The 15,587-nt window shown below is 65.3% G+C and overlaps 1 protein-coding gene and 1 long non-coding RNA gene across 2 annotated transcripts; both read right to left on the bottom strand.

Moving 5' to 3' along the window:
* Positions 1-534: 534 nt before the first annotated feature.
* On the bottom strand, positions 535-11,336 carry LOC146764859 (fermitin family homolog 3-like; the record flags this gene model as incomplete). The annotated part of the gene is made up of 6 exons (XM_085563654.1): positions 535-1,446; positions 2,114-2,255; positions 3,546-3,670; positions 7,667-7,891; positions 8,888-8,992; positions 10,896-11,336. Coding segments are annotated over 6 exons (1,200 nt in total), but the record flags the coding sequence as incomplete, so codon positions are not given.
* Positions 5,135-7,393, bottom strand: LOC146764860 (uncharacterized). The gene is made up of 3 exons (XR_014950588.1): positions 7,146-7,393; positions 6,887-7,011; positions 5,135-6,013 (listed from the first exon to the last, which is right to left on the bottom strand). It is a non-coding gene; the product is annotated as an uncharacterized LOC146764860 (long non-coding RNA).
* Positions 11,337-15,587: the final 4,251 nt, after the last annotated feature.

Below are 15,587 nucleotides of genomic sequence, written 5' to 3' on the forward strand. Positions count from 1 at the left end.
GGGTCCAAACCCCTCCCACAAAGATTCGGGCATTCAAAACCCCTCCCACAAGGATTTTGGGGGGGGTCCACACCCATCTCACAAAGATTTGGGGATTCCAGGCCCCTCCCACGAGAATTTTGGGGGATCCACACCCATCCCACAAAGATTTGGGGGTTCCAAGCCCCTCCCACAAGGATTTTGGGGGGGTCCACACCCATCCCACAAAGATTTGGGGGTTCCAGGCCCCTCCCACAATGATTTTGGGGAGGGGTCCACATCCCTCCCACAAAGATTTGGGGGTTCCAAGCCCCTCCCACAAGGATTTTGGGGAGGGGTCCACACCCATCTCACAAAGATTTGGGGGTTCCAAGCCCCTCCCACGAGAATTTTGGGGGGGTCCACACCCATCTCACAAAGATTTGGGGATTCCAGGCCCCTCCCACAATGATTTTGGGGAGGGGTCCGATCCCCTCCCACAAAGATTTGGGGGTTCCAAGCCCCTCCCACGAGAATTTTGGGGGGTCCACACCCCTCCCACAAAGATTTGGGGGTTCCAAGCCCCTCCCACAATGATTTTGGGGAGGGGTCCACATCCCTCCCACAAAGATTTGGGGGTTCCAAGCCCCTCCCACAAGGATTTTGGGGAGGGGTCCACACCCATCCCACAAAGATTTGGGGATTCCAAGCCCCTCCCACAAGGATTTTGGGGAGGGGTCTGATCCCCTCCCACAAAGATTTTGGGGCTCCAAGCCTCTCCCACAAGGATTTGGGGGGGTCCAAACCCCTCCCGTAAGGATTTGGGAGCTCCAAACCCTTCCCATAAGGATTTTTTGGGGCTCTGACCCCTTCCCACAAATATTTGGGGGGATTCCAAACCCCTCCCAGAAGGATTTGGGGGGTCCAAGCCCCCTCCCCACAAAGATTTGGGAGTCCAAGCCCCCTCCCCATAAAGATTTGGGGGGTCCAAGACCCTCCCCATAAAGATTTGGGGAGTCCGAGACCCTCCCCATAAAGATTTGGGGGATCAAAGCCCCCTCCCCACAAAGATTTGGGAGTCCAAGCCCCCTCCCCATAAAGATTTGGGGGTTCCGAGACCCTCCCCATAAGGATTTGGGGGGTCCAAGCCCCTCCCAGAAGGATTTGGGGGGTCCAAGCCCCCTCCCCACAAAGATTTGGGGGGTCCAAGCCCCCTCCCCACAACCCCGAGGTCTGGTTGAGCACCGGGAGCGTGTTGATGATTTTGGGGGGGTTTGGGGGTGACACTGTGGGGACAGGGACAATGTTGGGGTGCCGGGGGGGGTCTCAGGGGTCGAGCCCCCCCTCCATGAGGCGCCGCAGCTCGTGGGGGTCGCGGGGGGGCCCCCCCAGGACCAGGTACCCCCCCAAAAACTGGTGCAGGGCGCGGGGGGGGGCCGAGCGCACGCGCAGCGCCAGCGTCACGTCCCCGCGGAGCCAGAGGCGCACCTGGGGGCACGGGTGAGACCCCTCCCCAAATCCCCTCCCCAAATCCCCTCCCCAAATCCCCTCCCCAAATCCCCTCCCCAAAATCCCCTCCCCAAAATCCCCTCCCCAAATCCCCTCCCCAGAATCCCCTCCCCAGAATCCCCTCCCCAAAATCCCCTCCCCAAAATCCCCTCCCCAAAATCCCCTCCCCGAATCCCACCGGGGAGAGACCCCCCCCCCAAAATCCCACTGGGGCAAACCAGGGCTGACCAGGGCAAACCAGTGCTCCCAGTCCATCCCAGTCCATCCCAGTCCATCCCAGTGTTCCCAGTCTATTCCCAGTGCCCCCAGTACCTGCCTGCTGTCCCAGTTCCCATCCCAGTCCATCCCAGTCCCTCCCAGTGCTCCCATCCCATTCCCAGTCCCTCCCATCCCATTCCCAGTCCCTCCCAGTGCTCCCAGTCCCTCCCAGTCCCCCCAGTACCTGTCCGCTGTCCCAGTTCCATTCCCAGTTCCATTCCCAGTCCTTCCCAGTCCATTCCCTGTCCCTCCCAGTCCATTCCCAGTACCTGCCCGCTGTCCCAGTTCCATTCCCAGTCCCTCCCAGTCCATTCCCAATGCTCCCAGTCCCTCCCAGTCCCTCCCAGTCCCTCCCAGTCCCTCCCAGTGCTCCCAGTCCCCCCAGTACCTGCCCGCTGTCCCAGTTCACGTCCCAGCGCTCCAGCTCTCCGTAGCTCCAGCCGCGCCCGGCGCCGCCCGCGCCCAGCGGGAGCCGCAGGAGCCGCGAGGGGCCCACGGCCAGGAGCTCGTCCCGGGGGGCGCCCCGGAACCTGCGGACCCCGAAAACTGCTGGGAACCCCCAAAATCCACCTGAGAGCCCCCCAGAACCTGGGGGACCCCAAAACACTGCTGGGAACCCCCCAGAATACAGCTGGGAACCCCCAAAACTGCTGGGAACCCCCAAAATCCACCTGAGAGCCCCCCAGAACCTGGGGGACCCCCAAAACACTGCTGGGAACCCCCCAAACACAGCTGGGAACCCCCAGACACAGCTGGGAATCCCCAAAATCCACCTGAGAGCCCCCCAGAACCTGGGGGACCCCAAAACACTGCTGGGAACCCCCCAGAATACAGCTGGGAACCCCCAAAACACTGCTGGGAACCCCCAGAATACAGCTGGAGACCCCCAAAAACCCACCTGAGAGCCCCCCGTAACCTGCGGGACCCCAAAATACAGCTGGGAATCCCCAAAATACAGCTGGGGACCCCCCAAAACCCACCTGAGAGCCCCCCAGAACCTGCGGGACCCCAAAACCGCAGCTGGGGACCCCCAAAATACAGCTGGGGACCCCCAAAATACAGCTGGGAATCCCCAAAACTGCTGGGAACCCCAAAACACTGTTGGGAACCCCCAAAACACTGCTGGCAACTCCCAAAATCCAACTGAGAGCCCCCTGGAACCTGGGGGACCCCCAAAACACAGCTGAGAACCCCCAAAACACAGCTGGGAACCCCAAAAACGCAGCTGGGAATCCCCAAAACATTGATCAGGACCCCCGAAACCAGCTGGGAACTCCCCAAAAATCACCTGAGACCACCTGGAACCTGCGGGACCCTCCCAGAACACCTGGGACCCTTCTACCAGTGCCCCCAGTCCCTCCCAGTCCCTCCCAGTCCCTCCCAGTGCCCCCCAGTGCCCCCCATTTCCCTCCCAGTCCCCTCCCAGTCCCTCCCAGTTCCCTCCCAGTCCCCTCCCAGTCCCTCCCAGTGCCCCCCAGTGCCCCCCAGTTCCCTCCCAGTCCCCTCCCAGTTCCCTCCCAGTCCCTCCCAGTCCCTCCCAGTCCCCCCCAGTTCCATCCCAGTCCCTCCCAGTTCCTCCCAGTCCCTCCCAGTCCCCTCCCAGTTCCCTCCCAGTCCGCCCCAGTCCCCCCCAGTCCCTCCCAGTGCCTCCCAGTCCCCCCCAGTCCCCCCCAGTCCCTCCCAGTTCCCCCCCTCAGTCCCTCCCAGTCCCTCCCAGTCCCCTCCCAGTCCCTCCCAGTCCCTCCCAGTGCCCCCCAGTCCCTCCCAGTTCCCTCCCAGTCCCTCCCAGTCCCTCCCAGTGCTCCCAGTGCTCCCAGTACCTGACCACGAAGAGCCCCCGGCCGAAGCCGGGCAGGGCCCTCCAGGCCTCCAGGAAGCGCAGCCGGGCCTGGGGGGGGCTCAGGGGCCCCTCCCGGAGCAAAACCTGCAGGAGGCGCTGGGGGAACTGGGGGAGAAATGGGGGAAAAATGGGGAAAATGGGGGGAAAATGGGGGAAAATGGGGGGAAATGGGGGGAAATGGGGGGAAATGGGGGAAAAATGGGGGGAAATGGGGGAAAATGGGGGAAATGGGGGGAAATGGGGGAAAATGGGGGAAAATGGGGGAAATGGGGGGAAATGGGGGGAAAAATGGGGGGAAATGGGTGAAAATGGGGGAAATGGGGGGAAATGGGGGAAAAATGGGGGGAAATGGGTGAAAATGGGGGAAAATGGGGGAAATGGGGGGAAAATGGGGGAAAAATGTGGAGAAATTGGTGAAAAATGGGGGAAAAATGGGGAGATTAAAATGGGGGAAAATGGGGGGCACTGGGTGACCTGGTGGGATTAAAACTGGGGGAACTGGGGGAGAAATGGGGGGAAAATGGGGGAAAAATAGGGAGGAAATGGGGGGAAAATAGGGGGCACTGGGTGAACTGGGGGCGAAATGGCGAAAATTGGGGGGAAAATGGGGGGGCACTGGGGGAACTGGGGAGATTAAAATGGGGGGAACTGGGGGAGAAATGGGGGGAAAATGGGGGCGAAAATTGGGGGAAAATGGGGGGGCACTGGGTGAACTGGGGGGGAATGGGGGCAACGGGTAAATTGGGGGGTTAAAATTGGGGGGTTAAAATGGGGGGTTAAAATTGGGGGGTTAAAATGGGGGGAAATGGAGGGGGTGGGTCACGAGAGGGTTAAAATGGGGGGGCTGTGGATAAACTGGGGAGGGTGAAAAAAATGTGGGGAGGGGTCTCGGGGGGGTTAAAATGGGGGGGGTCTTTGGGGGTTTAAAATGTGGGGGGATATCCGGGAGGGTTAAAATGGGGGGGGGTCTCGGGGGTTAAAATATGAGGAGGGGTCTCGGGGGGGGTTAGGTTAAAATGGGGGGGGTCTCAGGGGGGGTTAGGTTAAAATGGGGGGGTCTCAGGGGGATTAGGTTAAAATTGGGGGGGTCTCGGTGGGGGTCTCTGGGGTCAAAATGTGGGGAGGGGTCTCCGGGGGGATCTCAGGGGGGGTTAGGATAAAATGGGGGGGGTCTCGGGGGGGTTATGTTAAAATGGGGGGTCTCAGGCGGGGTCTCTGGGGGGGGGTTAGGTTAAAATGAGGAGGGGTCTCGGGGGGGTTATGTCAAAATGGGGGGGTCTCGGGGGGGGGTTAGGTTAAAATGAGGAGGGGTCTCGGGGGGGTTATGTCAAAATGGGGGGGTCTCGGGGGGGTCTCGGGGGGGGTTAGGTTAAAATGAGGAGGGGTCTCGGGGGGGGTCCGTACCTGCTTCCCTTTCAGCCGGCGCTGCAGGCGGGGGGGCAGCAGCCGCCGCGGGTCCGGGGGGTCCCGGGGGGAGGTCCCGGGGGGGTCCGGCCGCGCCCCCGGGACCCCCGGGACCCCCAGGACCCCCAGGACCCCCCGGACCTGCGCCCGCAGCGCCGCGGCCGGAGGCGACCCCCCCCCCGCGGCCGCGCGGCAGCCGCAGAGCCAGCGGGAGAACTGGGGGGCCTGGGGGGCGGGGGGCGCGGTGGGAACCCCAAAATTCACCCCGAACCCCCCCCCGGATCCCCGGGACCCCCCAGCACCCCCAAATTACCATGGGACCCCCACCCCCGTCCCCAATTCCCATTTCCTTTCCAGCCCAGAACCCCCCGAGACCCCCCGAGACCCCCCAAATCCCCTCTGGGACACCCCAAAGTCCCCCCAGGACCCCCCAAGAACTCCCCAGGACCCCCCAAGAACTCCCCAGGACTCCTCGAGATCCCCCCAGGACCCCCCGAGACCCCCTAAGAACTCCCCAGGACCCCTCGAGATCCCCCCAGGACCCCCCAAAAACTCCCCAGACACCCCGAGAACCCCCCAGGACCCCCCAAATCCCCACTGGGACACCCCAAAATCCCACCCAGGACCCCCCAAGAACTCCCCAGGACTCCTCGAGATTCCCCCAGGACCCCCCGAGACCCCCCAAGAACTCCCCAGGACCCCCCGGGATCCCCAAAATCCCCCCCAGGACCCCGCAGGTGCATCCGGGACCCCCGAAGGATCCCCCAAGACCCTCCAGGACCCCCTGGGACCACCCCAGGACCCCCCAAATCCCCTCTCAGACACCCCCAAGACCCCCCGGGACCCCCCAGGACCCCCCAAATCCCGTCTGAGACACGCCCAGGACCCCCCAAGGACCCCCCAAATCCCCCCCGGCCCCCCCGGGACCCCCACCCACATCGCGGCACCGCAGGAGGGTCTCGCTGGAGCCCCCCGGGCTCGGCAGCCGGAGTTTGATGCCGAATTTCTGCGCCCCCAAATCCACCTGGGGGGTCACCTCACAGCCTGGGGGGGATTTGGGGGGTCAGGGGGGTCCCAGAGGGGGCTGGGGTGGATCTCAGAGGGGATTTGGGGGACCCTGGTGGGGTCCCGGGGGGGATTTAGGGGGTCCCAGAGGGGTCTGGGGGGGGGGGGGTTGGGGACCTTGGGGGGGTTCCAGATGGGATTTGGGGGTCCCAGAGGGGTCTGGGGGGGATTGGGGGGCACTGGGGGGGGGGGTCCCAGGGTGATTTGGGGGTCCTGGGGGGTGGGTTGGGGTGATTTTGGGGTCCCGGGGGGTTTTGGGGTGATTTGGGGGTCCGGGGGGTGTTGGGGTGATTCGGGGATCCCTGGGGTGCGGTTTGAGGTGATTCGGGGCTCTGGGAGGTTTTTGGGGGTCCCTGGGGGGCGTTTTGGGGTGATTCGGGGCTCTGGGAGGTTTTTGGGGGTCCCTGGGGGGGGGGGTTTGGGGTGATTCGGGGGTCCCGGGGGGTGTTGGGGTGATTTGGGGCTCTGGGAGGTTTTTGGGGGTCCCTGGGGGGCGGTTTGGGGTGATTCGGGGGTCCCGGGGGGTGTTGGGGTGATTTGGGGCTCTGGGAGGTTTTTGGGGGTCCCTGAGGGGCAGTTTGGGGTTTTTGGGGGTCCCTGGGGGGCGGATTGGGGTGATTTGGGGCTCTGGGAGGTTTTTGGGGGTCCCTGGGGGGCGTTTTGGGGTGATTTGGGGCTCTGGGAGGTTTTTGGGGGTCCCTGGGGGGGGGTTTGGGGTGATTTGGGGCTCTGGGAGGTTTTTGGGGGTCCCTGGGGGGGTTTTGGGGTGATTTGGGGCTCTGGGAGGTTTTCGGGGGTCCCTGGGGGGGGGTTTGGGGTGATTCGGGGGCCCGGGGGGTTTTGGGGTCTCACCTCGGAGGTTCAGCTGCTGTTGGGGTCCCCCCGAGCCCGGGGGGCTCCAGAGCGACAGCGACGCCCCCGAGAGCGCGGCCCGGGCGGGGGCGGGCCGGGACCCCCGGAACGGCCACGGCGACGGGCTGGGGACCCCAAATTGGGGGGGGGTCAGGGGGACCCCAAAGTGGGGGGATTTGGGGTTAAAGGGACCCCAAAATGGGCACAGGGAGGGTCGGGGGGACCCCAAATTTGGGGATTGGGGGGAGCAGGGGGGTACCTGCAGATCTCCAGCTCCTCCTCCAGCTCGAGGGGGGCTCCGAGCTCCTCCTGGGGACCCCCCGGACCCTCCGTGAGCCCCCCCAGTCCTTCCCAGTCCTTCCCAGTCCTTCCCAGTGCTCCCAGTGCTCCCAGTGCTCCCAGTGCCCCCCCCCAGTGCCCCCCAGTGCTCCCAGTGCTCCCAGTATCCCCCCAGTGCCCCCCAGTGCTCCCAGTGCTCCCAGTGCTCCCAGTACCCCCCCAGTGCCCCCCAGTGCTCCCAGTGCCCCCCCCCAGTGCTCCCAGTGCTCCCAGTGCCCCCCAGTGCTCCCAGTGCCCCCCCCCAGTGCCCCCCCAGTGCCCCCCCAGTGCCCCCCCAATGCTCCCAGTCCCCCCCAGTCCCCCCCAGTCTCCCCCAATCCCCTCCCAGTCCCCCCCAATCCCCCCCAGTTCCCTCCCAATCCCTCCCAGTCCCTCCCAGTCCCTCCCAGTGCTCCCAGTGCCCCCCCCAGTGCCCCCCCAGTGCCCCCCCAGTGCCCCCCCAATGCTCCCAGTGCCCCCCAGTCCCTCCCAGTCCTCCCAGTCCCTCCCAGTCCTCCCCAGTCCCTCCCAGTCCCTCCCAGTCCCCCCAGTCCCTCTCACGGCCGCCGCGGGGGTCCCGCCGCCCCCCAGGCTCCGCTCCAGCCGCTCCAGGGCCGTGTCCAGGTCTCGGGGCTCGGGGGGGGCCGGGGGGTCCCCCCAATCCTCCCCCTCCCCCTCGATCAGGTACTGGGGGCGACAGGGGATTTGGGGAGGGGTCCCGGGGGGTTTGGGGGGTCTCAGGGACTCCGGGGGAGGATTTTGGGGAGGGGTCCCGGGGGGTTTGGGGGGTCTCAGGGGGTCCGGGGGAGGATTTGGGGAGGGGTCCCGGGGGGTTTGGGGCGCAGGGGGATTTCGGGGGGCTCCCAGGGGATTTTTGGGGGGGGTCCCAGGGGATTTTTTGGGGGGGTCCCAGAGCTGTTTTTGGGGTACCTCGGGGCTGTTTTTGGGGCGCACACAGGGCTGGTTTTGGGGTGTTTTGGGGGGTATTTTTGGCGTGTTTTGGGGGTGGTTTTGGGGCAGTTTTGGGGTATTTTTGGGGTGGTTTTGGGGTATTTTTGGGGGTGTTTTTGAGGGTGTTTTTGGCGGTATTTTGGGGTGGTTTTGTGGGTGCTTTTGGGGTGCTTCTGGGGTGTTTTGGGGGAGTTTCTGGCGGTATTTTTGGGGTGTTTTTGGGGTGTTTTTGGGGTGTTTTTGATGTGTTCTTGGGGGTGGTTTTGGGGTAGTTTTGGGGTGTTTTTGGCGGTATTTTTGGGGGTGTTTTTGGTGTATTTTTGGGATATTTTTGGGGGTGGTTTTGGGTATTTTTGGGGGTGTTTTTGGGATGCTTTTGAGGCGGTTTTGGGGTATTTTGGGGGTGTTTTTGGTGTGTTTTTGGGGTGTTTTTGGGGTGTTTTTGGCGGTATTTTTGGGGTGTTTTTGGTGTGGTTTTGGGGTATTTTTGGGGTGTTTTTGGCGGTATTTTTGGGGTGTTTTTGGGGGTGTTTTTGGGGCGGTTTTGGGGTATTTTGGGGGTGTTTTTGGGGGTGGTTTTGGCGGTATTTTTGGGGTGGTTTTGGGGTGGTTTTGGGGTATTTTTGGGGTATTTTTGGCGGTATTTTTGGGGTGTTTTTGGGGTGTTTTTGGGGGTGTTTTTGGGGTGGTTTTGGGGTGTTTTTGGGGTATTTTTGGAGCGTTTCAGGGTACCTGCAGCGCGGCGAAGCGCAGCCCCTGCTCCTCGCTGCACTCGATCTCCTCGGCCAGGATCGCCGCCAGCGCCTCCTCCTGCAGCAGCGCCACGCGCGGCCCATCCTGGGGAGGGATTTGGGGGGGCTGCGACCCCCGGGACCCCCAAAACCCCTCCCGGGACCCCCAGGGACCCCTCCCAGGGACCGCACAGTGTCTGGGAGGCTGTGATCCCCGGACACCCCAAAAATCCCTCCTGAGACCCCCAAAATCCCTCCCAGGTTCCCCAGGGACCCCTCCCAGGGACCCCAAAGTGTCTGGGGGGGATGCGACCCCCGGGACCCCCAAAACCCCTCCCGGGACCCCCAGGGACCCCTCCCAGGTAACCGGGGGGGGGCGGGGTTTGGGGTATCTGGGTGTATTATGGGGTACCCGGGGATATTCTGGGGTCCCCAGGTGGATTTTGGGGTACCGAGGTGTGTTTGGGGTCCGGGGGTGTATTTTGGGGTGTCCAGGTGTATTTTGGGGTCCCCGGGTAGGGATTTTGGGGGTACCGAGGTGTGTTTGGGGTCCCCGGGTGGGTTTCGGGATGCCTGCCGGGTTTCGGGGTCCCCGGGCGGGTTTTGGGGTGCCCCGGTGTATTTTGGGGTCCCTGGATAGGGATTTTGGGGTGCCCCGGCGGGTTTCGGGGTCCCCGGGGTGTGTTTCGGGGTGCCTGGGTAGGGATTTTGGGGGTCCCGAGGTGTGTTTGGGGTCCGGGGGTGTATTTTGGAGTGTCCCGGTGTGTTTTGGTGTGTCCCGGTGTATTTTAGGGTGTCCCGGTGTATTTTGGGGTGTCCCGGTGTGTTTTGGTGTGTCCAGGTGTATTTTGGGGTGTCCCGGTGTATTTCGGGGTGTCCCGGTGTATTTCGGGGTGTTCCGGTGTATTTTGGGGTACCCGGGTAGGGATTGTGGGGGTCCCGAGGTGTGTTCGGGGTCCGGGGGTGTATTTTGGGGTGTCCCGCTGTGTTTCGGGGTGTCCCGCTGTGTTTCGGGGTCCCTGGGTAGGGATTGTGGGGTGTCCCGGTGTATTTGGGGGTCCCCGGGTGTATTTTGGGGTGTCCCGCTGTGTTTCGGGGTGTCCCGGTGTGTTTCGGGGTGTCCCGCTGTGTTTCGGGGTGTCCCGGTGTGTTTCGGTGTGTCCCGGTGTATTTTGGGGTGTCCCACTGTGTTTCGGGGTGTCCCGCTGTGTTTCGGGGTGTCCCGCTGTGTTTCGGGGTGTCCCGCTGTGTTTCGGGGTCCCTGGGTAGGGATTGTGGGGTGTCCCGCTGTGTTTCGGTGTGTCCCGGTGTATTTGGGGGTGTCCCGCTGTGTTTCGGGGTGTCCCGGTGTATTTTGGTGTGTCCCGCTGTGTTTCGGGGTGTCCCGCTGTGTTTCGGGGTGTCCCGGTGTGTTTCGGGGTCCCTGGGTAGGGATTGTGGGGTGTCCCGGTGTATTTTGGTGTGTCCCGCTGTGTTTCGGGGTGTCCCGCTGTGTTTCGGGGGGTCCCGCTGTGTTTCGGGGTGTCCCGCTGTGTTTCGGGGGGTCCCGCTGTGTTTCGGGGGGTCCCGCTGTGTTTCGGGGTCCCTGGGTAGGGATTGTGGGGTGTCCCGGTGTGTTTCGGGGTGTCCCGGTGTGTTTCGGGGTGTCCCGGTGTATTTCGGGGTGTCCCGGTGTATTTTAGGGTGTCCCGGTGTGTTTCGGGGTGTCCCGGTGTGTTTCGGGGTGTCCCGCTGTGTTTCGGGGTGTCCCGGTGTGTTTTGGGGTGTCCCGCTGTGTTTCGGGGTGTCCCGCTGTGTTTCGGGGGGTCCCGCTGTGTTTCGGGGTCCCTGGGTAGGGATTGTGGGGTGTCCCGGTGTATTTGGGGGTGTCCCGGTGTGTTTCGGGGTGTCCCGGTGTGTTTCGGGGTGTCCCGCTGTGTTTCGGGGGGTCCCGGTGTATTTTGGGGTGTCCCGCTGTGTTTCGGGGTGTCCCGGTGTATTTTGGGGTCCCCGGGTGTGTTTCGGGGTACCTGCGGGTCCAGCCCCCGCACGCACGGGTATTTGAAGCGCAGCTGCAGCTCCTCATCCTCGGCCACGTCCTGCTCCAGCAGCGCCCGGCCCGCGTCCAGCCAGCTGCGGGCGGGGTCAGCGGGGCCACGCCCACGCGGGACACGCCCACGGACCACACCCACACCAAACCACGCCCAAAACCACACCCAGAACACAAACCACGCCCACAAACCCCGCCCAGAACATAAACCACGCCCACAAACCACACCCAAAACACAAACCACGCCCACAAACCACACCCAGAACACAAAACACGCCCACGGACCACACCCACACCAAACCACGCCCAAAACCACACCCACACCAAACCACGCCCACAAACCACACCCAGAGCACAAACCACGCCCACAAACCACACCCAGAACACAAACCACGCCCACAAACCACACCCAAAACACAAATCACGGCCGCAAACCACACCCTGACCCCACCCAAAACATAAATCACACCCACAAACAACACCCAAAACACAAACCACGCCCAAAAACCCCACCCTAACCCCAAGCCACGACCCGAACCCCCGCCCAAAACTCAAACCACGCCCCCGAACCCCCCCAACCACAAACCACGCCCCCAAACCACAAAATACGCCCCCAAACCCCACCCAAACCCCACCCAAACCCCAAGCCACGCCCCCAAACCCCACCCTAACCCCACCCAAACCCCAAACCACGCCCCCAAACCCCACCCAAACCCTAAGCCACGCCCCCAAACCCCACCCAAACCCCACCCAAACCCCACCCAAACCCCACCCAAACCCCCAAACCCCACCCAAACCCCACCCAAACCCCACCCAAACCCCCAAACCCCACCCAAACCCCACCCAAACCCCACCCAAACCCCACCCAAACCCCCAAACCCCACCCAAACACCAAACCCCACCCAAACCCCACCCAAACCCCACCCAAACCCCACCCAAACCCCACCCAAACCCCCAAACCCCACCCAAACACCAAACCCCACCCAAACCCCACCCAAACCCCACCCAAACCCCACCCAAACCCCACCCAAACCCCCAAACCCCACCCAAACCCCACCCAAACCCCCAAACCCCACCCAAACCCCACCCAAACCCCACCCAAACCCCACCCAAACCCCACCCAAGCCCCCCACCCGCCCCGCCCGCCCTGCGCTCACCGCCCGTCCAGCCGCGCCCGCCGGCTCTGGGCGCTCCCGGGGGGGCTCCGGGGGGGTCCCGGGGGCGCCCCCCCCCACCTTTGGGGGCTGCGCAGGGCCCGGAGCAGCTCGGGGGGCAGCGGGGGGGGCGGGGCCTCCTCTGGGGGGGGAGGGGCGGGCTGGGGGAGGGGCAGGGCCGGGGGGGGGTCCAGGGACCCCTGCCCACCCCGGCCCGCCCCCCCCTCACCTGCCCAGGCCCGCAGGTGCGTCAGGTCCAGCGCGGGGGGGCCGCGCCCCGCCCCCCGCTCCGGCCGCAGCAGCGACAGCTCCTCGGGGTGGGAGACCCCTGGGGCGCCCCCAGACCCAATTCACACCCGGGACAGCCCCGGGACAGCCCCAGACCCCCCGGGATACCCCCAGACCCCCCCGAGCAGACCCAGACCCCCCAGTAACACCCCCAGAGCCCCCAGTTACCCCCCCAGACCCCCCAGTAACACCCCCAGACCCCCCAGTTACCCCCCCCAGACCCCCCAGTAACACCCCCAGACCCCCCGGGAAGCCCCCAGACCCACCGAGCAGCCCTCAGACCCCCCAGTAACCCCCCCCAGACCCCCAGTTACCCCCCCAGACCCCCCCGAGCAGCGCAAAGACCCCCCCAGTAACACCCCCAGACCCCCCCGAGCAGCCCCCAGAACCCCCCGGGAAGCCCCCAGACCCCCCAGTAACCCCCCCAGACCCCCCAGTAACCCCCCCAGACCCCCAGTAACCCCCCCAGACCCCCCCGGGAAGCCCCCAGCCCCCCAGTAACCCCCCCAGACCCCCCAGTAACCCCCCCAGACCCCCAGTAACCCCCCCAGACCCCCCCGGGAAGCCCCCAGCCCCCCAGTAACACCCCCAGACTCCCCAGTAACCCCCCCAGACCCCTCGGGAGGCCCCCAGACCCCCCAGTAACACCCCCAGATCCCCCTGAGAAGCCCCCAGACCCACCGAGCAACCCCCAGACCCCCCAGTAACCCCCCCAGACCCCCAGTAACCCCCCCAGACCCCCAGTTATCCCCCCAGACCCCCCCGAGCAGCGCAAAGACCCCCCCAGTAACACCCCCAGACCCCTCGGGAAGCCCCCAGACCCCCCAGTAACCCCCCCCCAGATCCCTCGGGAAGCCCCCAGACCCCCAGTAACCCCCCCAGACCCCCTCGGGAAGCCCCCAGACCCCCCGGGAAGCCCCCAGACCCCCAGTTACCCCCCCATACCCCCCCCGGAAAGCCCCCAGACCCCCCAGTAACCCCCCCAGCCCCCCCCGGCAAGCCCCCAGACCCACCGAGCAGCGCGCAGACCGCGGCCACCGCCCGGCCGGGGGTCGCGGCGAAGTCGAGGCGCAGCCTGAGGACCCCCGCCCGGGGCAGGCGCAGCCGCAGGGGGCGGTGCCGGGGGGCGAAGCGCAGCCGGGACCCCCCCCCGACCCCCAGCGCGTCCAGCGGGGCCGAGGGGCCCAGCAGCCACCGCCGCCGCTGCGCCCACCAGAGAGCGTGGCCGGCCCAGCGCGGGGGGTCCCCTGCGGGCACGGGGCTGGGGTCCCCAAGGTGCACGGGGGGTGGGGGACCCCCAAAGTGCAATGGGGGACCCCCAAAGTGCATTGGGGGGGTGGGGGACCCCCAAAGTGCATTGGGGGACCCCCAAAGTGCATTGGGAGACCCCCAAAGTGCGCTGGGGGACCCCCAAAGTGCGTCTGGGGGGTGGGGGACCCCCAAAGTGCGCTGGGGGACCCCCAAAGTACATTGGGGGGGGTGGGGGACCCCCAAAGTGCACTGGGGGGTGGGGGACCCCCAAAAAGTGCACTGGGGGGCTGGGGGACCCCCAAAGTGCACTGGGGGACCCCCAAAGTGCAATGGGGGACCCCCAAAGTGCAATGGGGGGGGTGGGGGACCCCCAAAAAGTGCACTGGGGGGGTGGGGGACCCCCAAAGTGCGCTGGGGGGGGTGGGGGACCCCTAAAGTGCATTGGGAGACCCCCAAAGTGCACTGGGGGACCCCCAAAGTGCACTGGGGGCGTGGGGGACTCCTAACGTGCACTGGGGGGGGTGGGGGACCCCCAAAGTGCAATGGGGGACCCCCAAAGTGCATTGGGGGGGTGGGGGACCCCCAAAGTGCGTCTGGGGGACCCCTAAAGTGCGTTGGGGGGGTGGGGGACCCCCAAAAAGTGCACTGGGGGACCCCCAAAAAGTGCACGGGGAGGGTGGGGGACCCCCAAAGTGCATTGGGAGACCCCCAAAGTGCACTGGGGTACCCCCAAAGTGCATTGGGGGGGGTGGGGGACCCCCAAAGTGCATTGGGGGACCCCCAAAGTGCACTGGGGGACACCCAAAGTGCACTGGGGGGGGTGGGGGCCCCCCAAAGTGCACTGGGGGACCCCCAAAGTGCGTATGGGGGGGCTGGGGGACCCCTAAAGTGCGTCTAGGGGGCTGGAATGGGGTTTGGGAGGGTTTGGGGGGGCTGCAATGGGGGCTGGGGGTCCCCAAAGTGCATCGGGGGGGCTGGAAGGGGGTTTGGGGGGGGGGGCTTTAATGGGGTTCTGGGGGTTGGGGGGGCTGGGGAGGTTTTTGGGGTCCCGGGGGGGCTCTGGGGGTGCCACAGGGGTCCCCCCGCCCCCCAAACCACATCCGGGGGTTCGGGGGGGGAGGGGCGCTCCCGGAGCTATTTATAGCCCGCGGGGCCCTTATCAGCGGGGGGGGCGGGAAGTGGGGGGGCCCGGGACCCCCCGATAAGAGCGGAGCCCTCCCCCACCCCGGCCGGATTTCCCCTCCCCCCAAAACCCCAAAAAGTGTCCCGAGGGGGGGATGGGGGCTGGCCGGGGGTCCGGCCATGGGGCAGAGCTGTTGGTCACTCCGTGGGTCAGTCCGTGGGTCAGTCCGTGGGTCACTCCATGGGTCACTCCGTGGGTCAGTCCGTGGTCAGTCCGTGGGTCACTCGGTGGGTCACTCCGTGGGTCAGTCCGTGGGTCAGACCGTGGGTCAGTCCGTGGGTCAGTCCGTGGTCACTCGTGGTCAGTCCATGGGTCACTCCGTGGGTCACTCCATGGGTCAGTCCATGGTCAGTCCGTGGTCACTCGTGGTCAGTCCATGGTCACTCCGTGGGTCACTCCGTGGGTCAGTCCATGGTCACTCGTGGTCACTCCATGGGTCAGTCCGTGGGTCAGTCCGTGGGTCACTCCATGGTCAGTCCATGGTCACTCGTGGTCACTCGTGGTCACTCGTGGTCACTCACCCAGCGTTTCCAGGATGCGCCGCACGAGCCCCGCGATGGGCAGGTCCCCGGTGACACAGAGGGTGAGGACGCGGGGCTGGCCCTGGCCCCGTTCCTGTCCCCGTTCCTGTCCCTGTCCCCGTTCCTGTCCTTGTCCCCACTCCTGTCCTTGTCCCCACTCCTGTCCCTGTCCCTGTCCCTGTCCCCATTCCTGTCCCTGTCCCCACTCCTGTCCCCACTCCTGTCCCCGTTCCTGTCCCCAGTCCCGTCCCTCCTCCACCTCCACGCGCAGCTCG

Source organism: Lonchura striata, chromosome 31 (genome assembly GCF_050655825.1).
Source record: "Lonchura striata isolate lonStrDom1 chromosome 31, ASM5065582v1, whole genome shotgun sequence".
Classification (NCBI taxonomy): Eukaryota; Metazoa; Chordata; class Aves; order Passeriformes; family Estrildidae; genus Lonchura; species Lonchura striata.